This window comes from Mastigoproctus giganteus, chromosome 14 (genome assembly GCF_048544385.1).
Source record: "Mastigoproctus giganteus isolate SK-2022 chromosome 14, ASM4854438v1, whole genome shotgun sequence".
Taxonomy (NCBI): Eukaryota; Metazoa; Arthropoda; class Arachnida; order Uropygi; family Thelyphonidae; genus Mastigoproctus; species Mastigoproctus giganteus.
In genome coordinates, this window is record NC_143588.1 from 91,614,052 (window position 1) to 91,638,087 (window position 24,036).

Below are 24,036 nucleotides of genomic sequence, written 5' to 3' on the forward strand. Positions count from 1 at the left end.
GTTCACAACTCCAGCTGGCTTCTGTTTTCTAGTCACACCGCCCCAGCTGGTTGAGATGCTGAGGCTTTGCAATTACTAATGACCTTGCACAGATTGTTCATTTACCTACAAGAATACCGGACACTCCTAACCATACAGCCAACATGCTTGATCTCTTTCTCACAAACAACCCTTCTAAGTACACAGATGAAGTGAATGGTCCTTTAGGCACCTCAGATCACAACTTGGTGATGGTCTCTTCTCCAATGGAGCCTTTATCTCATGGCTATTCCCAACCTCGTGTTGTTTGGCATTACAAGAATGCAAAATGGCATGACGTGCGAGATTTCTTTTCTTCTTTTCTTTGGTTGGATTACTGTTTCAAAGCTTCTGATGTCAACGTTTGCTCACATCTTGTCAGTGAAATTATTCTTGTAGGAATGGAATCCTTCATTCCATATTTCACATTAAAATCTTGTCCTTTATCTACACCTTGGTTTTCCAATAAAGTGCTAAGGCTGTTCAAGAGAAGAATATTGCATATCGTAATTGGCTTGTTTCCAATTCTTCAGTTTCATTTTCTGCCTACACCAAAACTCGCAACAATTGTAAAGCAGTTATTAATCACTCCAAACTAGATTTTGAACAGGATAAGAATAGAAAACTTGCTTCTTGCCGTAATGGTAGCCAAGCATTCTGGTCTCTTGCCAAAGCTATTGGCCGTAACTTTTTGCCCATCCTACTCCCACCTCTGTCAAAATCAGATGGTTCTGTTGTCACTTCGGCCAAGAGCAAAGCTGATCTGCTAGCATCCCATTTTTCTTCCAACTTATGTATTAATAATCTTGGTAAAACACCTCTTACCATACCCAACACGCTCCATTCAATGCCTCATGTGGTCTTCCACCAAAAGGATGTCAGAAGGATTTTTATGAATCTTGATGCTAAGAAAGCTCCAGGTCCTGATGGTATTTCTCCACTTGTTCTCAAAACCTGAACTTACTCCTGTTCTTTGCTGCCTTTTTTCACTTCCTTATTCCAAAGGTGTTTTTCCTTCTTCTTGGAAATTTGCTCATATCCAGCCAGTTCCTAAAAAGGGTGACAAATCCCTCCCATCCAATTATCGTCCCATTGCAATTACTTCTACTCTTTCTAAAGTAATGGAGAAATCGAGGCGCCTCCGTAGCCAGGTGGGAAGGAGCAGCAGTGCGTAGCACACGCTTCTTGATTAGACCGGGGTTCGAGCCCGTCACCACCAAATATGGAGGATGCGGAAAGGTCGGGGAATGACCACCGCATATCCCGGAGCAATATGGCCTTAGTTGCTAATGCTCCTAAAAACCAAATAACAAACAACAACAATGGAGAAATCAATTAACCGCCAACTTTTAAACTACCTAGAAACCTTCCATCTGATCAATGATCACCACAGTATAGATTCTGTCAGTGTCGATCCACAGGTGATCTTCTGGCTTATGTTACCTGTTTATGGACAAATTCAATGGAAAAGTTTGGTGAAACACAAGCAGTTGCTCTAGACATCTCAAGGGCTTTCGATTGTATTTGGCATAAAGGTCTTCTAAACAAGCTTCCGTCTTATGGTTTGGCAACTGTTTTTTGTAATTGGTTATCCAGTTTTCTCTCTGATCACTCACTGAGGGTGATGGTAGATTACTCTCTGTCTTTTAACTTCTCCACTAATGCTGGTATTCCCCAAGGTTCAGTTCTTTCCCCCACTCTTTTCCTCTCATATATATTAATGACCATCTTCCATTGACTGGCATTCCTATCCATAGTTTTGCCAATGATAGCACATTGCATTCCATTTTCCATTTTTCAGAAACCTTGCCCTGTTCAATCACTTCAACTTCTCAAATATCTGCTACTAATTCCTTAAATGCCAATCTCCAGGTAATTCTCCAGTGGAGGAAAGACAACTTAGTTGATTTCAACCCTTCTAAAACTCAGTCTTGTCTTATATCTTGCAAAAAGGATTCTTCTGCTCCTATTCTTATCTTTGGTGACACTCCGATTTCTAGGCAAGTTGATATATCTCTTTTGGGGATTACCCTGACTTCTAATCTCTCTTGGCACAAGCACATTACAAATATTGCTTCCTCTGCATCAAAAAAAACTTGGTTTTCTCTTTCGCTCTCGGTGTTACTTTTCTTCCAAACAGCTGTTCACTCTGTACAAATTGCAAATCCGCCATACTGTGGAATATTGTTCTCACATCTGGGGCTGTGCCCCCGAAACCTCTCTCAGGCTACTAGATTCCATTCAGAAGAAAGCAATTAGCCTAATTAATGACTCATCTCTAACAGAGTCTCTCCACTCATAGATGTACTGTTTCTGCTGCATGCCTTTTCTACAGATACTTCCTTGGGCACTGTTCTTCTGAATTGGCATCTATAATTCCCGCTCTCTCTTTCAAAACAGCCCAAACACATGCCACCACCAACCAACATCCATTTACTGTCCAACTTCAAACTCACAGAACCAACTTTTCATCTTCCTCATTTATTCAGTCAACTGCCGTTTTCTTGAACAACCTTCCTTCATACGTATTTCCTGAAAATTAGTCTATAGAAGTTCAAGTCTAATGTCAACAAATATCTTCTTTTGTCTTCTCAACCTCCAACCCAAGCATGGGACTAAATATTATAGGTTCTAATACCTCTCGTGTTTGGGCTTTTCATAAAAAAAAACAAAAAAACCCCACAACCTGCTGTGTTCAGAGGCTTTATAAAGTCCATGCCTTACAGTGTGGCAGCAGTACTTGCAGCAAGAGGAGCCACTCACTATTAGGTAGTTGGTTATAATGATTTTACTAGATTGTATGTGTGCACATTATTCTACTGTGTGTGTACACACACACACACAAACACAGTAGAATGATGAAAGACCACAGATGGAAAACCACACATTCTTCTTTAGTTATATTTCTGATATAGCTATTCTGATTGGCTTTGTAGCCAGATGGGCAGGAGCAGCAGTGCGAGCACACGCTTCTTGATTTGACCGGGGTTCGAGCCCATGCCCACCAAATACGGAGGATGCGGAAAGATCAGGGAATGACCACCGCATATCCCCGGGGCAATATGGCCTTAGTTGCTAATGCTCCTAAAATCCAAAATAACAAACAAGCTATTCCGATTATCCTTGCCTCATAAATAGTGCTAGCTGCAGGATTTACAATTATTAAATAATTAACACAGTTAATCAAATAGGCATGGCATATCACATTGCAAATTGAATGTAGGATTATGACTGCATTTTATTTTTTTACAAAAATATTTATGAATTTTTAAAACAGTTAATGATGCATATCAAAAATAAAAACATTAATTGAGGAATACTAAAAATACTAAAATTTTATTATTTCTTAATTTTTATTTAAAAAAAGTGGCAGTATGGAACTGGGGGCATCGGGTGTACCTGTTAGATGGTTAAAGAATGCTTATAATCCTATGATTATTAAACAAGGTTTCCTAAATCACATATAACAAAAACTGTTATTTGTTAATGAAGAATATGGATCAAAAACATTTACTGTTTTGTAGTGAATTTCTGTCAATAAAAGTATTTCCTTTTACTTGATGTGGTAGTAATACTGTTTTCAGACTTGAGCTTTGCTAGTTCATCATTAACAAGGGAACATAATCTGCAATAATTATGTTTTCTTTTCAGTAATCTAAAACTTAATGGTAATACTATATTTCATTTTGAAAATAATCAAGAGATGCATATTTCATAAAACATACAATAAAAATGACATTATAAATGCAATTCATAAACACTCCTTATTAGTGAAAATTTTCTTATCCTATATTTAATATTTTTAATCTTACAGAAACAAATATTTAAAATCTGAAGTTTGCACCTAATAATTTGAGAGCTAGTGCATTTGTAGACTTATTTATTTATTGAGGCAATATGAAAAAAAATAAATAAAAAATAGAAATCATATTTATTTATTTATATATACAATATATGCAGCTCTTCCAGAATATACTCATATTCTTCTTATATTATTAATCACTTGAATTTTATTAAAAATAGTCATTAAATGCCTCCCCAATGATGCTAAACTGAGAATAAATAGCAGTATACTTCTCCTTCTAAGGAAGTGCTGTTTATTTGAGGTACATGAATAAGACAACTTGTTAAGGGATTTGCAATGTAAGATGTTCTGGAATGATTCCTCTTATGCAAACTTTGTTTCCTATTATTATGTAGCTCTGTACAACACGATGCTGTAACACTAATGGTGCATCAGTTGGATATATATATATATATATATCCCATTGCTTGAAGATTTTACTCTAAAATTGCATGGAATACTAACGAGAGTTATCCTTTATCTACTCTATTTATTCCATGCTGAATTCATGATAGTTTATCTGTTTAATAGCCTTTATTTGCTTAATAACATTTTTCAGATGTGAAATGCCCTAAAATCATTCCATCTAGGACAATGATTGTGACATACGACGACCCATATAGAAAACCATACAGTAATGCTCACTTTGAATGTGCTTTTCCTTCCATGTTAGAAGGTCATCCTCTTCTACAGTGCTTGCCTAATGGTATTTGGTCAGCTGAAATACCTGTTTGTAAAGGTATGTGGTTGATTTAGTTTGCTAAACAAGTGGAAATGATTAATAAATTTAATTTGTTGTTAATAAATTAGTTGCAGTTTCATATTTGTTAAGTTTTAAGTTTGTTTCATGTTTGTCATGAAATTAAAGGCAGCTTACATTCCATGCAGGTTTAAGTGCTCATTATTTCGCCAGTTTCCAGTTCTTGATATACCTGCACACCATGCAACTAAAATATTGTTTAATGTTCCGAAAGTTACAAAAATTTTTCATATTAAAACCAGAATCAGACTTAGAAGTGGAGAGTGGAGTTGTTTTCATTAGACTTGGTACGGGATCATAAATTTTTTTGTTTATGTGTGGTTAAAATAAATACATTTGTTTGTATTTGTTTAAATTGCCATTATCAATGATCAGTTACATATACAGTGAAACTTCCCTTTAACGGACAGCCATGGGGAAATATGGTCTGCCTTTCGTCTTTTCAGTTTCAGTTTTCAGTTTTGTTCAGTGTCGTGTGAAGTGCACAATGTCTTCTCGTAAACATTTAACTTTAAAAGATAAAGTCGAACTCATTAATGCGTATGATCGGCAAAAAAATAGTGTTCGCAATCTAACTGTAATATTCAAAATCGGGAAGACGCAGGTAAGCGACATCCTAAAGAAAAAAAATGAACTGCTCAAACAATTTTGGCAACACGGAAATGATCAGGTTCAAAAATCATTCCCGAAAACTGTTGGACTTCAAATTTGTCGCGCACGTGCTAAAAAAATTCCCATTAATGAGCCTATTATTAGGGAAAAGGCTTTGGAGGTTGCGAAATCTATGGGAGTAAATGAGTTCAAAGCTTCTGTGGGATGGCTAGACAAGTTCAGAACTCGGCATAAAATTTCTTGGAAAACCGTAAGTGGTGAAGGTGGATCTGTTGATACTGGGGTTGTAACAGAGTGGACCGTCAAATTGGAAGATTTATGTCGTGATTTTGAAGCTAAGGATATTTGCAACTGTGACGAAACAGGGTTGTTTTTTTAAAGCTCTTCCTGAAAAAACAGAGTCTTAAAAACGAAAAGTGCCAGGGTGGAAAAATTTCTAAGTAACGCTTGACTGTACTATTGTGTACAAATATGCTGGGAGACTTTGAACAACCTCTTGTTATAGGAAACCCACAAAATCCTCGTTGTTTCAAGGGCATAAAGTTGAATCTTTTGGATGTTGACTGGAAGTCTAATAAAAAAGCGTGGATGACACGAGATATCATGAGCGAATGGATAAGTCACTTTAACCAAAACATGATTCGTCAAAACAGAAAAATTATTCTTTTCATGGATAACGCTGCATCTCACCCGCACATTGAATTGTCCAACATTCAAATCGTTTTTCTGCCACCAAACACATCTGCAGTATCAGCCCTTGGATCAAGGGATAATAAAAAATTTTAAACTTCACTACAGAAAACGTGTTTTAAGACATCTCATTGCAAACATGAACGATGTAACATGTGCGAGTGACCTTGCAAAGAAAATCAGCATCCTAGATGCGATTCAATGGATTTCCTCTTCAGTAAACGCAATTAGAAAACAAACTGTCGTGAACTGTTTTGTAAAGTCTGGCTTCTCAAACGCAAAAATTGAAGTTGTGAACAGCAATGTGGAGCACCAAGAAGAACAAGAACTTCAACATCTATTGATAATGTACGATACTTCCGCTGCAAGTGACCCTGGCTACAAAGATATAGACTCAAACCTCACTACAGAAGATGGTGTTCTAGATATCAACGACATTATCATCGATATTTTTCAAGAAGTTCCTCATGAGGATGAAGAAATGGAAGGAGGTCATTCTGTCGAAGAACATATTAACGACAAACCACCGATGAAAATAGAAGAAGCGCTCATACAAATCAATCGTTTAAAAATGTTTTTCGCTGCTGAAGAAGATACTGAAGGACTTTTGGTGGTTTCTTCACTCCAAACAAATGTTGAAAACAAAATTATCAGCCGGAAGAAGGTGCAGAAGAAAATAAGTGATTACTGTATGTATTTTTCATAAGATAAAGTCATAATATGCATAGCACAATTGTATGTTTATTATTTAGAAAAATATTGTGCAAAATCTGTATATAATTTAATTTAATTTTACATTAAACGTTTAACGATTTTTCTTTATCTCTTGTGTATGTAATTGTATATTATTTACAAAAATATTGTTCAAAATCTGTATATATTTTAATTTAATTTTACATTAAACGTTTAACGATTTTTCTTTCTTTCTTTTTTTTTTTTCTCCCTCAGACTTCTTTTTAGCGGACACTTCTCTCTAATGGACACATTTTCGTTCCCCATGGCTGTCCGTTAAAGGGAAGTTTCACTGTATATGTAACTGATCATTGATAATGGCAATTTAAACAAATACAAACAAATGTATTTATTTTAACCACACATAAACAAAAAAATTTATGATCCCGTACCAAGTCTAATGAAAACAACTCCACTCTCCACTTCTAAGTCTGATTCTGGTTTTAATATGAAAAATTTTTGTAACTTTCGGAACATTAAACAATATTTTAGTTGCATGGTGTGCAGGTATATCAAGAACTGGAAACTGGCGAAATAATGAGCACTTAAACCTGCATGGAATGTAAGCTGCCTTTAATTTCATGACAAACATGAAACAAACTTAAAACTTAACAAATATGAAACTGCACACCATGCAACTAAAATATTGTTTAATGTTAATATACCTGCACACCATGCAACTAAAATATTGTTTAATGTTCCGAAAGTTACAAAAATTTTTCATATTAAAACCAGAATCAGACTTAGAAGTGGAGAGTGGAGTTGTTTTCATTAGACTTGATACGGGATCATAAATCTTTTTGTTTATGTGTGGTTAAAATAAATACATTTGTTTGTATTTGTTTAAATTGCCATTATCAATGATCAGTTACATATACAGTGAAACTTCCCTTTAACGGACAGCCATGGGGAACGAAAATGTGTCCATTAGAGAGAAGTGTCCGCTAAAAAGAAGTCTGAGGGAGAAAAAAAAAAAAGAAAGAAAGAAAAATCGTTAAACGTTTAATGTAAAATTAAATTAAAATATATACAGATTTTGAACAATATTTTTGTAAATAATATACAATTACATACACAAGAGATAAAGAAAAATCGTTAAACGTTTAATGTAAAATTAAATTAAATTATATACAGATTTTGCACAATATTTTTCTAAATAATATACATACAATTGTGCTATGCATATTATGACTTTATCTTAAGAAAAATACATACAGTAATCACTTATTTTCTTCTGCACCTTCTTCCGGCTGATAATTTTGTTTTCAACATTTGTTTGGAGTGAAGAAACCATCAAAAGTCCTTCAGTATCTTCTTCAGCAGCGAAAAACATTTTTAAACGATTGATTTGTATGAGCGCTTCTTCTATTTTCATCGGTGGTTTGTCGTTAATATGTTCTTCGACAGAATGACCTCCTTCCATTTCTTCATCCTCATGAGGAACTTCTTGAAAAATATCGATGATAATGTCGTTGATATCTAGAACACCATCTTCTGTAGTGAGGTTTGAGTCTATATCTTTGTAGCCAGGGTCACTTGCAGCGGAAGTATCGTACATTATCAATAGATGTTGAAGTTCTTGTTCTTCTTGGTGCTCCACATTGCTGTTCACAACTTCAATTTTTGCGTTTGAGAAGCCAGACTTTACAAAACAGTTCACGACAGTTTGTTTTCTAATTGCGTTTACTGAAGAGGAAATCCATTGAATCGCATCTAGGATGCTGATTTTCTTTGCAAGGTCACTCGCACATGTTACATCGTTCATGTTTGCAATGAGATGTCTTAAAACACATTTTCTGTAGTGAAGTTTAAAATTTTTTATTATCCCTTGATCCAAGGGCTGATACTGCAGATGTGTTTGGTGGCAGAAAAACGATTTGAATGTTGGACAATTCAATGTGCGGGTGAGATGCAGCGTTATCCATGAAAAGAATAATTTTTCTGTTTTGACGAATCATGTTTTGGTTAAAGTGACTTATCAATTCGCTCATGATATCTCGTGTCATCCACGCTTTTTTATTAGACTTCCAGTCAACATCCAAAAGATTCAACTTTATGCCCTTGAAACAACGAGGATTTTGTGGGTTTCCTATAACAAGAGGTTGTTCAAAGTCTCCCAGCATATTTGTACACAATAGTACAGTCAAGCGTTACTTAGAAATTTTTCCACCCTGGCACTTTTCGTTTTTAAGACTCTGTTTTTTCAGGAAGAGCTTTAAAAAAACAACCCTGTTTCGTCACAGTTGCAAATATCCTTAGCTTCAAAATCACGACATAAATCTTCCAATTTGACGGTCCACTCTGTTACAACCCCAGTATCAACAGATCCACCTTCACCACTTACGGTTTTCCAAGAAATTTTATGCCGAGTTCTGAACTTGTCTAGCCATCCCACAGAAGCTTTGAACTCATTTACTCCCATAGATTTCGCAACCTCCAAAGCCTTTTCCCTAATAATAGGCTCATTAATGGGAATTTTTTTAGCACGTGCGCGACAAATTTGAAGTCCAACAGTTTTCGGGAATGATTTTTGAACCTGATCATTTCCGTGTTGCCAAAATTGTTTGAGCAGTTCATTTTTTTTCTTTAGGATGTCGCTTACCTGCGTCTTCCCGATTTTGAATATTACAGCGAGATTGCGAACACTATTTTTTTGCCGATCATACGCATTAATGAGTTCGACTTTATCTTTTAAAGTTAAATGTTTACGAGAAGACATTGTGCACTTCACACGACACTGAACAAAACTGAAAACTGAAACTGAAAAGACGAAAGGCAGACCATATTTCCCCCCCCCCCCCCTGCACACACTGAATTCATCAGAAGTTTTACACGTGCCTTAAAATTCTTGAAAAAGGGTTTAGAACCGCCACATAAACCTTGATAAAATTCAGAGAATCGGAAATAGAAAATAAACACACGATTGAGGCAATACGTGGAAGAAACGTTCCTAGAAAAAGGGCCATGAGCTCGCCCGCTGTCCATTATGGGGAGATCAAATTAAGTGCTAATCTAAACGAAACAGTGCAGATTGCCTGTCCGCGTCCGTTACAGAGAATGTCCGCTAGACAGAAGCTGCAAACACGTTAAAACCAATGGAGGTGAGTTGGGGAATTTGAAAATGTCCGTTGTAGAGAGATGTCCGTTAACGAGAGGTGTCCGTTAGGAGAAGTTTCACTGTACTTATTTAAGATATTAATATAGAATTTTTTTAAACTTAAATTTCAAGGTTTGAGGCAAATAAAATCAAAATTTTTATGTATTACCTGTATTTGATGTCAATCCTGGAAAGACTGCTTTCACTAGAGACTGAGTGCTGTGTTAGCACTAAGGATTGGGCTTATGTCCAACTTGAGACAAACACCATTATCCTCAGTTCTGCCTGAGTTGCTAATATCTCTTTAAATTGTATAGCATCACCCAATTAGGTGAACTCATTATACATTTAAAAATCTGGGAAAGTGCCAGGACAGCAATTTCAAAGCATACTAGCTTCTTATCAGCTGGCATGTGGTCTCTATTAGCACACTTGTACCAGTGTATGATAGTAAAACTTCAAGTGGGACTTGGAAGTAAAACTTCCATTTTTTAAACTTGACAACTGTTATTATGTCTACCTTTAATTCCTAGAATTGGTCCACACTTGCCTTATCAGTAAAATATTATAGGGTTGCAGGAGTGATTTTCAATGCAGTAGTTGAATTAAAATCAAAATTAGCATGTTTTGCATTTTAAGTGTACAATCAATTCACCTATGTGGTGAATTGATTGTACAATTTAAATGCTGTACAATTTAAAAAGATATTTAATAATTCAGGCATTCAATTTTAGTTTTGAGACAAATACCATGGATAATGGTATTTGTCTCAAGTTCAATGTAAGCCCAAGCCTTGGGCTCACATTGGTGCTGAGAGCAAGCCATTCATTCTCCAGTAAGAGCAGAAAGTCTCCTCAGGATTGAAATGAAATGCAGATAACATGTATGAGTTTTGATTTTATTTCAGTTAGTGTTCAGAAACTCCCTGCAACCCTATATATTTAGAGCACATTACTGTATTAGGTATATGGTCACAGGAAACTTTCTGCTTCCCCCAAAAGATTGACATCAAGAAATCAGTACCTAAGCTTGACCTTATGTCCAACTTACAGATAAAAAAAAAAAAAAAAAAAAAAAAAAACAGCTTAGGCGGAATTTTTATCTTAGTTCTGCCTAAGTAGTTAATATGGATCAAGTTACAAACCAATGCAAGAGTGCTTTCAAATATGAAGTTCTCTGAGCAGTGCAGACATGCTGCTCCTGGAGTTTTGTCAGTGATATACAGGAACTTTGCTAGCGGGGATAATGAGGTGATTATACCAATGTGCAAGGCAATGGTTAGGCTGCATCTTGAGTACTACATACAGGTCTAGAGGCCTCATTCTAGGAAAGATATAGATCTGCTGGAATGGGTGCAGTGAAGGGCAATGAGATTGGTGAAGGGAACAAACGGGTTGTGTTGCAAAGAAAAGTTTCAGTTCTGCAAATTGCAGCATATAAAGACTGTGAGGTGACTGATTGAGGTGTTTAAGGTTTTGAATGGTTCTGATGGTATTCTTCTTCTTGCTCAGACTAGACACGAAGGGACATAAATTCAAATTGAGGAAGGATAGATGTGCTGAAGTTTGCCTTCAGCCAGTGGGTGGTTGATTGTTGGAACAAACTTCCATCTGTTGTTGTGGAGGTGGGAAAGTGTTTTTCTGCTGATGCTTTATAAGCTCACTTGCATCATTTGTCACTACTAATACTAAAAGTACATTGTTGTGAATAGTTCTTATATGCTGTTCTTGCCTTGTAATACATTGTTTTAGTACATTCATGTGTTTTTTTAATCTGCTTAGAAGCCATCCTAAAAATTAGAACAGCCTGTAATTGACTGCTGAATGGTCAGATTTTACATGGTAACTTGGTAAGGCTCATTTAGATCTGATATTCCTTTGGAGGAATGCTCTTTAAAGGAATAGAAATTTCCCTATGTATTTATTTATTTCATTCAAATATAATTATACTGTATATACAGTATAATTATATGATAAGCAACTCCCTAATTTTTTGTTTTAATTTACAAAAGTGAAGCATATACAGGGTATTTAAAATAAACTTAAACAGGCATGTTTATTTTGCGAAATAAAAATATTATGTTTAATAGGAAAATTGTTTTAATTAGCAATAAAATTAAGTGTTTTATTAATGTTTAAAAATAGCCTAAAAATGAATAAATAAATTTGATATGCATGCTATAAGTATGGTTAAACTTGAACAAATGTTCACTTGAAACTGTCCTTGGCTGGATCACAATTTGAATGCAAATATTTTTTATGGTTTTTCTTTAGTGCCAGAAATAATTAAGTTAAATTGTGACAGAACTATAAAACCGAAATTTAACTAAAATATGACAGATCTGTGCAAAAATTATATTAAAATTGAAATAGTGAATCACAATATCTTGCTTCTAGATTACCTGCAATTTTTCAGGGTCTGGTTACAAACTGAAATGAGAATGCATGGTTGTGAGCAGTACTTATATGCTATTTTTGCCTTGTAATTGGATGTTTTAGTCCATTTTTGTGTTATTTTGAATATGTTGGGAAAGGTGGGATAACCTATGATTGAGCATACCATCACTAAAGAATAGAATTTGTGGAAGCTTGAATGATTCAATCCAGTTCCTTCATGAACTACAACAGTAGTAGGTGGGCTACAATTCCCTCTCCAATCCAAAGGATCAGATTTTATGTGGTAACCTGGGTGGGATCTGGTATTAATATGGAGGAACATTGTTTATTTGGTGAGACATGAAGTTATATAAATGTTTTGTTTTCTTCTATTAGTTTACTGGAATGAGGTCTTGACGTCTGTTATTGTGTTTTTTATATTGGACTGTGTGAAGAGAAAGAACCAGGAATTGGAGAGGGAATTGTAGCCCACCTACTACTGTTGTAGTTCATGAAGGAACTGGATTGAATCATTAAAGCTTGCACAAATTCTATTCTTTGGTGATGGTATGCCACAGATAAGGCTGGGTTTAATGGGAGGTAGTAGTAGGACAGGGCTCAAAATGTTGTAAGTGTCAGTGAAATAAAAAATGTTCAAGAAAATAAATATATCTTACATTTTTTTTTCCTGTTGTTTGCATGGGCTCCAGCAAAATTATACATGGGGGGAAGGAATCCTAGGTTCACTAAATCTGGCTCTGACCACAGATATGATGCTTGGTGTGGAAGTTGCCTCACTGTTTTGCCAATATTCCCAGTATAGTAAGCCTGGAGCACTTGAATTTGGATTTAAATTTCAAGTATAACTGCCCGATTGAATGCATGCAAATTGTGATAATTACGCAGTCTTTTGGCTTTTCTTTAGGCTCCTCTTTAGCAGCAGAAATAAATTAAAGCATAATAGAACTAAAAAAAATGGAATGTAACTAAAATATGAAAAAAATTATATGAAAAACATAAAATTAAATGTTTATCACTCTGGATGGACAAGCTAGTGTGGTAAATAATGTACACTAACAGTTCAACCCAGGATACTGCATCCCTAATTTTTTGTTGGGGCAGGGGGGTATGTAAATAATCATTTTACCTTCCTGTCCTCAGTTAAATACCTTACTGGGGCATCTAGGTATTCTGAAGACCCCACCCCCCAATTTCCAGGTGGAAAGAAAAGGTGAAACTTAGGGGTCTTGAGGCTGTGAAATTTGTCTATGGTGTAGAACCATGGCATTCTCATAGAGCCTAGTTGAATAGCTATTAAGGAAATGATATTTCTGGAAGCATTCAGGGCAGTCCCCTTAATTCTCCTTGCCATGACTTTGAATAACAAAAATGCCATTGATGTATTGATTTGTTCTTACATCAGAGCAACAGAAACTGTGAGGTGCCAGCTTTTGTAAATGACATGTATTTTATGCCTATAAATGGGATTCAAACTCTGGCAGTTCCACACTGTGTGACATATTAGATCTACAGTTTTGTCATTTGTGGTGGCTTGATATGACACAGGTTCTAAATCCACTATGAAAACCTCCATAAGGATGGGACAGTGATGTGGGGGGCCCAAACTGATTCCCTAATTTTGGAGATAGAACCAGGCTTGGCCAGCCATTATATCCTCTGTAGAAGAGGGGGGGGAGGGCATGGTAGTGTGTGTGTTCTGGTTGATTTTGTTAGATTAGCCTTGCCTCCTGCTGTGGAAATGCTAAGGAATATCAGTTGAAATTGAATTTCACCAGCATATCCCCTTCTTTAAAGAAATGTGTAGAATTTATCGATGAGTTCCTGTGATGTGGAATGCACAAGAAAGCTTACTGTGTTATTCAACCGGTCATTTCTGATATTTTGTCAAATTTATTTTATTACCTGAGCTGAACATCTCTCCCGTTGACTTTTTTTTTTTTTTTTTCACAAAATAATTAGTTTCAGAGTAATTGCCTGTTCATATTTATTTAAAAATCCTTTACTTGAACAGTTTTGCCATGGTTTTGGAATACATTTTATAGTACTAAATCCATGCCCAGAAGCAAAAATATGATTTTGTTGCTTATAGGTACTAACCTTATAACTCCACTTTATTTATTAATTATGAAAATTTTATTTATTATAAAAATGAATGTTTAAACATATTTATATATATCTTTACTATATTATGAACTTGCTTTTAAATTTATAAAGCACATATTACCTCTCCCCTTGTCCATTCAAAGAAATTAATGTTACCATCCTTCAAGAATGATGACCTTCATTCTGATTTGATTGGAAGAATTGCCAGTGTTTATTCTGCTTCTGATGTTTGATCATAAATAATTCTTATTAATAATTTAAATTATTTTATATTTTTAATAATTTCAATATTTTAAAATTTTAAATATTAATAAATATAAATAATTTGTATAGAAAAGAATTTTGTATAGTACAATTCATGGCCTGGTCTGCTTAAGAGCAATCTCAGCATGATGTAAATATTCAGATACAGAAAATCTTACCTTATCTAACCTTACAAATATTTTTGCAAATCTAGCACTGTTTTTGTACTTTCATGAATAGGTGTTTAAGAAAATGCAAGCATTCATCAGTGAAGGTATTTGAATGTCCTTTGGAAAGCAGTTACAGAATTAGCTAACATAGTCTTTTATTTTTTTTCTTCTTGAACCAATTCAGTTAATTTTATGAGCACAGAAAATTTAACATTTAATATTTTATATGCAGAATATATATTTTTTAAATTTAGTTCAATAGCTACCCAAAATGACAATGTTTTTCCAAGTTTAAATTGATCTCTAGTCTCTTTTGCATTGCCATCCAAGATTTATTGAATTGTAATTTCCTTTTAATTTTTGTAGCCCTTCTTAATTTGTCCACAGTATCACCACCGGCTAAAGTTTCAGCACTATTATAATATTTACATCTTTTTTTCTCTATTACTTTTTTTATTAGCTGGTTTTTTGTATTGACCTCCACTTGGTTTTATTCTTCCATTATTCATTATTAAAGTAATTATTGATGTAATAATTAAGTAATTATTGGTGTGTAATAGTATAAACTAAGGCTTATTTTGCATGAAACATGGGACTACACTTACTGATTGGTGGGTGGGCAGGTACCCTGTTGTTGCAATAATGACAACCCAGTTATGAATTATAAGTCTGAAATATGAGAGATTCCTGATGGTGTGCAATAGTATAAAGTAAGGCAATTATTTTGCATGAAGCATGGGACTATGCTTAAGATTCACTATTGAATAGGTCAATGCCTTTGCACCATGTTTTGTTCATATTGAATTGTCCAAGTCGATAATTAGCATCATTTTAATTGTATCTCATATTGTAGATACCTTCACAAGTGGTCGAGGTATTGCACTGTATTTAATAAGTAATGCTTCTCCAGTGGAGTTACTATTGCAACAACAGGATACCTGCCCATCCTCCAATGAGTAAGCCAACAAGCTTCGAAATGATGCCATCTGGGTGGTGGTATCCACTAAGAATAAGTAATATTAGTCTTCTCGACTGGTGAAATGTTACTTATTCAAAGCATTGCAATACCTTGGCCATTCATTATGAAGGTATCCACAATGAGATACAATTAAAACGATGCCATTATCGACTTGGACAGTTCACTACAAACAAAACATGGTGCAAAGGCACTGACCCATTCAATAGTGGATCTTAAGCGTAGTCCCATGCTTCATGCAAAATAATTGCCTTAGTTTATACTATTACACACCATCAGGCATCTCTCATATTGTGGACTTATATGAGGTGCTACCCAAATGTTCCTGAAATTTGAACATTGCATGGGAACTACATCTATACGGACTTGTGGTGCTAGGTAACACTGCATGCATCCTTTGTGAATCAGTGTGCCACGTGGTGTTGGGCTGGATAGAGTCATTGAATATTTATGTGCAGTTCTTTGGTAGTGCGTTTTGCATAGTTTGAAATTGTTGCGATTATGTTTGTTTGTTATTTAGGAGCATTAGCAACTAAAGCCATATTGCTCCGGGGATATGCAGTGGTCATTCCCTGACCTTTTCGCATCCTCCGTATTTGATGGTCACAGACTCGAACCCCGGTCTAATCAAGAAGCGTGTGCTACGCACTGCCACTCCTGCCCACCTGGCTATGGAAGCACTTTATTGTTGCGATGGCTGATGTGAGAGAGCAATGTGCTTGCATCAAGTTTTGTTTCCTTCTTAACGCTACAGCAACAGAAACCCATAAGAAGTTTAAACAAGCTTTTGGTGACAATGCTTTAGGCCAGACGCAGGCCTACTATTGGTTTAACCATTTTAAAAACAGTTGAATGTCAGTTGATGACGATTACTCTCTGGGCGTCCATCATCGAGCACCACCCCGGAAAATGTCGCAAAAGTTTGGGCGGCAATCTGTGAAGGCCACAGGCAGATCATCCACAACATTTGTGGCATTGTAGGACTATTGTATGGCACATGTCAGCAGATTTTGTCAGATGAGTTGAACATGAGAAGGATTGCAGCCAAGTTCGTGCCATGGTTACTGAGTGAAGACCAAAAACAGCATTGCATGGAAGTTAGCAGAGAGCTTCAAGAACAGGCCAGGAGTGATCAAAACTTCCTTTCTACGGTTGTCACTGGTGATAAGAGTTGGGTATATGAGTATAAATACATTTCAGGCTTCATAACTGGGTTGTCACTATTGTAACAACAGGGTACCTGCCCACCCACCGATGAGTAAGCCAACAAGCTTTGAAATGGTGCCATCTGTGTTATCCACCGAGAATAAGTAACATTAAGTCTTCTCCACTGGTGAAGTGTTACTTATTCAAAGCAGTGCAATACCTTGACCACTCATTATGAAGGTATCCACAATGAGGTACAGTACAATTAAAATGATGTCAATTATCAACATGGACCCCTCCTCGCCTCCCCATATTTTCACTCTGGTGGGGGCATGAGCATGTCCCACTGAAAATGGGGGGGTCACCTTCCTATCCGACCCCTCTTCTTCCTATTTTCTCCCCCCCCAGTCTTTACCCTCCCCCTCCCAACACTTTCTCTTGTACAATGACTGCCCCACATGTCCAAATTTAAATCATATCAAATTTTGTCTGCCCTTTTAGGCTCTCTAGAAATAGTTCTTTCAGCGTAAAACCCCCATGCGCTTTCTAAATGCAATTTTACCTAAATCAACTGTGATTGCTCCAACCTTTATTTTAGGTCCTAGTCACCAAAATCCCAGGAAAGTAAGTGGCAGGACCTGCCAGAGTATAATTAGTCTGTTGGTACACCCGGCCGGCATCCCTGTCACTAGGTATGGTAACGCCAGGTCCCACTAGGGGGCCTGGCGGCCAACAGGCCAGATGAACAATGGGCACAACAAACTATATACCACATGACCCATACTTTATTTTTAAACCTCTGGCATAGACAGGGTACTATCACTCGATACATTGAATGTACTCAGAAATGGGAGAAATCCTCAGAGCCATCTGACCCTCAATATACCGATACCTATCAACTTGGACAGTTCACTACGAACAAAACATGGTGCAAAATTCACCTTAAAATTCACTACTGACCCGTTCAGTAGTGAATTTTAAGTGTAATAAGCATTAGTACAGGCACATGATGCAAGAAAGCAAGCTTATACAGCATCAGCCAAAAAAAAAAAAAAAAAAAAAAAGCTTTCTCATTTCACTGATCCATTCATTCCAAATGTTTGCATAGTTCTGCCTTGAATTTATTTAAACTATCAACTTCCACAATAACTGATGGAAGTATCAACTACCCGCACGTTAAAGGCAAACTTCCGCACATCTATTCTATAACTGTCTTTCCTCAGTTTGAATCTATGCCCCCTCAGGTTTGTAATCTGAGCAAGAGGAAGAATCCTATTAGCATTGAGCCTGCTCAATCCGTTCAAGGCCTTATACACCTCAATCAGATCACCTCTCATTTATGCTCTCATAATTATGGCTAAGGATTTGCTTATGTTCTTTGCCACCTCCTTTAATATAACTGGATACATCCTATCTGCCCCAGGTGCCTTTCTTATGTTTAACTTCAACAATACCCACTTTGCTCTCAGTTATTACAAAATCATTTAACTCCCTGTTAGAGTTTGATAAACATCTGGCCCTCTCCTCCTTGAATAACTCCCCATGTGTGAATGTAGATGCAAAATTCTCATTTAGTTTGGCAGCTATCTGAGAATGATCATCTATAGTCAAACCATCGATATCAATTGACCAATCTCATTCATCCCCTTCCTTTTAGAGTTTATATAAGTAAAGAAGTATTTGCTGTTTTTCTTTGCATCCTTTGCCAAAGATTTTTCATAATCTGCTTCTGCTTACCTAACCTCCTTTGAGACTTGATTACAGACTAGCTTGTATCTAGCATAGGCTTCTGTGTTGCCTGACAATTTAAGTGCATCAAATGCATTTTTCTTCTCTGCCATGAGTCTCATTAGTTCATCTGACATCCATTTGGGCCTAAACCTAGAGCAGTATTTCTTAGTTGGAATAAAAAGCCTAGCAACTTCCTTGAATTCTTCCCATTTAGAATTTGCTGTTGGTAACATCATCATCAGTTGGTCCCACTGTATAGAACCTAAAAAATCTGTGAGACCACTATAGTCGCCTTTACGAAAGCAAAAACTCTTCCCTTTACCCCTGATGGTAGTTACATCTTTAAGTAAATTCCACATCGGTACACTATGATCACTGCCTCCTTGTGGTTCTTTTATCTCTAAATTCTTAATGCATGAATAATCACTGCTGATAATCAGATCAAGAGTGTTACTTCCTCTTGTTGCCTCTCTAATGTGCTGCTGAAGAAAACAGCCATCCAATAAATCCACAAAAGTCTTGCTAGTTTGTGAGTGATCAACCCACAAGTTCCAGTCTATATCTGGGAAGTTAAAATCCACCATTATAAGACACTTTGATTTACTGGCCCTCTCTCTTTCTCTGTATAATTGTTGATTGTACTCATCAGAGTCATTAGGCCTATAACAAACTCCTATCCTCATTTTTGCTTTCCCAGTGCTTACATCACACCAAACTGACTCAACATTTCACTGTTCATCTATGCCCACTGGATGCATTTCCTTAGATTTTATATGTTTCTTAACTAACAGCACAGTGCGTAGCACACGCTTCTTGATTAGACCGGGGTTCGAGCCCATGACCACCAAATATGGAGGATGCGGAAAGGTCAGGGAATGACCACCGCATATCCCTGGAGCAATATGGCCTTAGTTGCTAATGCTCCTAAAAACCAAATAACAAACAAACAAACAAACAAACAACATAACTAACAGCATAACCCCCTCTCCCTTCCTATCCTGTCTACGCTTTCTGTATACATTGTACTCCCCAAATTCCAATTCTGCATCCCTTATATCTGAGTGACACCACGTCTCTGATATCCCAACAATATCTGCTTGGATGTCTTAACCAGCACTTCAAATTCATCAAATTTATTTACTATACTCCTAGCATTGGTGTACATGCAAGTATACATGCAACTGTTCTTACTCTTAGTTACTCTAACACAGCCCATGTATTTACTTGTTTCATGTCTCCCAGCAGTTTCTGAAATCCCCAGCAACTTGCTTTCCAAGCTGCTGCTCATTCCAATAGAAGCAGTGAAAGAAACATTCCCACCTTTGCCTGCAGCTACTCTTAATATATTAGTCTGTGAATCCACCCAAGCTAGCAGTTTTCTGACCCACCTAACATTACCTCGATAGCACCAGCAAATGTTCTTGCACCTTTTCTATTTAAGTGTATCCCAAAAGTGCATGCAAAATAATCACCTTAGATTATTAAAGCAAACAATGACAATTGTCAAAGTGAAAACAGAAAGTCGTTCTTTCTGTTGTCACTTTGACAATTGTCAAACTACTTTGAATGCACAATACACAGGCATCATATTATCTGCTTTTTGAGGTAACAGTGATTTTGCACACACTATGCAAGTATGCTTTACTAAGTTTAAAATACAGAAAGCTATTAGTTTATGAAATCTTGAAGCTACTTCTGAATTGTTCTGTTTATTGTTTGTAATATATCCAGCTTACTGGAGAGAAGCACAGAAAATCTCTGATACTTTCATAAAAGCATAATGCTGCTATTGATGCATTTAATGGATAACAAACTTTAGTTGCATAACTTATATTTATGTCTTCTTAATTTTGCAGTTGCTGAATGCCCTATTTATGAACTTGCTGAGAAGTTGCCAGAATATGTAATTCCAGATATGGTGCCTGATATTACGCCAATAGCAGGTATGCACATACAACTAGAATGCGAGTCATCCGATTATGTGATTCAAGGTAATAGAATGGCTAATTGTACCGAGACTGGTCAGTGGAGCATAGGAGATGTTCAATGTAAGTTGGACTGTACTTATTAAGTTAGATTTAATGTCTAACATTAAGAACATTTTGCATGCACAGGTTTTCAGAAATACGTCCTCCAATCTGTTTTACTATTACATTGACAAAGAATTCAAATTAAAGCACCTGTAAAAAGCATGGTTCTTTTAAAATTTTGGAGTGGACATGCCACTCCAGAAATTGATTCAGTATTTAAAAGTTTCTTATTAAATGCAATTTCTAAAGATTGAACAATGCACACACACATAAACCATTTCATTTTAGTTACATCATTTTTTTATCATTTCAGTTTTATTGAATTTTTTATTTGTAGTAATGTCAGTTTTTAAAAAATTAGAAAATATTTTTTAAAATAAATTTCTTTGCAGGTATAAATATAAGCAAAAACATACACAGTTGCTTCATAGCTTAAGTGTATTTCTTAGTGAAACTTCTTCAGATGCTTTAGAAAACTAGGAACATAAATCTAAAAAAAAATAATTTTTTTTAATCAAATAAAGCTGTTATTAATTTATCAGAGCATTTCAAATGCAAGTTTACCTAGATACATAGTAAGAAGCCAATTACATTTATTTAAGAAACTCTCCAATGGCATTAATGCATTTATCTCACTGTGCCACTATCTTGTTCATGATATGGCATCAGAATTTTTCCTGGGATCACGTTTAATTTGCACCTGTATTTAAATTTAAAAATGTTCCCTTTTATTGACAAAAGTTTATTACTATGAAAGTAAATTTTGTTGCCTCTGAGGCTTGCTGCTACGTGATGATTATGCAGTATCCACTCATTTGAAAAGCCCACGATGGCATTATGCAAATGGATTAATATCTGATGTTAATGTTGTACACTAACACATTCTCCATGTTTTCAGTGACCAATAATCCATATAAGCAAAACTTTTTAAACCATTAATGAGAACTCGACTTTCTTTGGTGGTGGAAAATCAAAACCTTTCTAATTCTTTAATTTTTTTTGTCATGGTGATGCCATGATTTGTCACCAGTGAGGATACAGTGCAGGAAAAAAAACATCTTTGACTCTATAATAAATAAATACGTTAGTGCCAAGCTGAATATTTCACTTTCTGTTGAGTAGCAAGAGTAACTGATCAAATATTTATGAAGAATATTGTGTGCTTATCTCTAATTCAGAATGTCAACCAACTCATCATTCGATATTTATTAATTCTTCAAAGGCCTCTGGGGTGGGAAAGTTCTAATTCATTAATTGTTCTTCACTAAAGCATTCTCGTTAAAAATTGTCTTGTATGTAATGATGCAGTGCAGCTGACCTGGCCACATATGATCTTCCATTGATGGATGGCACCTCCTTCAGTCAATTATTGCTCCGTCGTTTGCTACTACTAATACTAATACCATTGGGGGAAATTACATTTACCTTCTCTATTCATCTCACAGTTCTCTGAATCTCATTATGGTCAGCTGCTAAGAATAAAAATTAGATCACACTGTCTTTTTGCTAGCATATCTATATGAACAAAAATTAAACATCAGTTGTTACTATACATTGCTATTACACTATGCGTAAAGAATTCTGGACAAGTATATTTATGCATGCAATTTGTTGGCTTGGTTCCATTTGATTTATTCTTATGTAAATAAGCAATTTTTGTGCCTTAGCCTCGTTTGTACAATTTTTAATAGTCTATATAATATTGGTCACTCTGAAAGGCAAAAAACTACATTTGTAGTGTAAAAGAGCATAATTTTATCTGTATCTCATATTGTGCTCCCCCTTCACAACAAGCTGCCATGTATTGCACTACCTTGAATAAGTAACACTTCACTAAAAGAGAAGAAGACTATTGTTACTTATTCTCAGTGGGCACCACCACCCAGACGGCACCGTTTCAAGGCTTGTTTGTATATATGTGGGATAATAACTCTACTGTCCACTTGTCCCTATTAGACTTAGAAAAGCAAAAAGTAGAGGGAAAGTTATAGTAGGAATGGAAGAAGAAAAGAAACGGTGTAGAAGAATGAAAAGGATAGTAACTCCTTCATCTCACACCACTCATAAATTCCTCGAATAGGAATCTCTTCCCCAGTAGAGAAGACTGTTGTTACCTATTCTCAGAAACTCCGTGAATATCAGCTCCCCCTGGTGACCGTTTCAAGGCTTGTTGGCCTTTCACCTGTGGGTGGGTGGGCAGGTACCCTGGTATTGCAGATATGACAATCCAGTTGTGAAGATAATCCCACAATATGAGAGATGCTAAAAGGTGTACATGATAATGTATAAGTTAAACTAAATGCAATAAGACAGGGCTGTTAATAACAGTAATGGCTGTGTGCTACTGCAACAGGATCTAGAAAATTTGGGAAGATGGGCTGAGAAATGGCCACTGAAGTTTAACATTGACAAATGCAAAGTACTGCATATGGGTAGAAGTAACCGCAGAGGAATGTGCCAACTGTGTGGTACTAAAAACTTAGGGTGGTAGAAAATGAAAAAGACCTGGGAGTAATTGTGCAGTCAGATATGAAGTTTTCTGAGCAATGCAGACAGGCTCCCAGAGCATGTCATGGGGTTTTGTCAATGATATACAGGAATTTTTCTAGCAGGGAAAAGGAGGTGATTGTCCCTCTGTATAAGGCAATGGTGAATGTCCCTCTGTATGATTGATGACTTTTGAGGTTATGATGAACGTCGTGGCGAGATCCAATATTCCTTACATTTCGAGGGTACAGCTCTAAAATGGTGTTCGCAGGCCGGCCGCTAGTTAGTACACCGGACTGAACCTATTGGTAACTCTCTAGGAAGCTTCCGGATCAGCTAGTGTATAATCTTGCTGCCTCTACTCTGCCAGATAGTGACTGGAGGGAGTCCGAGTAGTGTGTATGCGGGGAGCATTGTCGAGGCCACGTTATGTCAAGGATCTGGGTATATTCTTACCACATGTACGCCATATCCAAAAATTTCATTACTTCATACAGCATGTCCCACCTACTTTTCCTTACTATTGAATACACCATGAATTGTCAAACTAATAGAGCAAGCTTATCTGCGAAAAGATCTAAACCTCCCAAGGACTTCCTAATTCATTTCACAAATATACGTGGTCTCAATTCTAATCTCACCGATGTCCGTTTCCACTTGCAGTCTGCCAAACCCCATGTACTTTTTCTGACAGAATCTCAGTTATCGGTTGATTCATCTACTGCTCATCTCAGATGCCCAAATTATTCGCTGTATGATTCCTTTCGCCTCAAAGGTGGTACTTATGCATATGTCCGTTCTGATATTCCCTGTCAGAGACTTGGCAATTTGGAATCTCCTCTCTTTGATCTTCTCTGGCTTAAAATCTCTCTACCTCATTGTGTCAAATTCATCTGTTGTCTCTACCGTTCTCCCAACTCCACTAATCACTTGGAGCTCTTTGACTTCCTCTCTTTGCAACTTGACTTTCTCCAGTCCAACTTTCCTAACAGTGAAGTAAT

The 24,036-nt window shown here is 36.3% G+C and overlaps 1 protein-coding gene across 2 annotated transcripts in view; it reads left to right on the top strand.

Annotated features, from left to right (window-relative positions):
- Positions 1-24,036, top strand: part of LOC150075350 (sushi, von Willebrand factor type A, EGF and pentraxin domain-containing protein 1-like) — a 253,397-nt gene that overhangs the window by 221,885 nt on the left and 7,476 nt on the right. For both annotated transcript variants that reach the window (XM_090388279.1, XM_090388280.1), the window contains exons 17-18: positions 4,422-4,601; positions 20,375-20,566. In XM_090388279.1, coding sequence (XP_090244405.1) covers positions 4,422-4,601; positions 20,375-20,566 — 372 coding nt within the window. The remainder of the gene's footprint in view (positions 1-4,421; positions 4,602-20,374; positions 20,567-24,036) is intronic.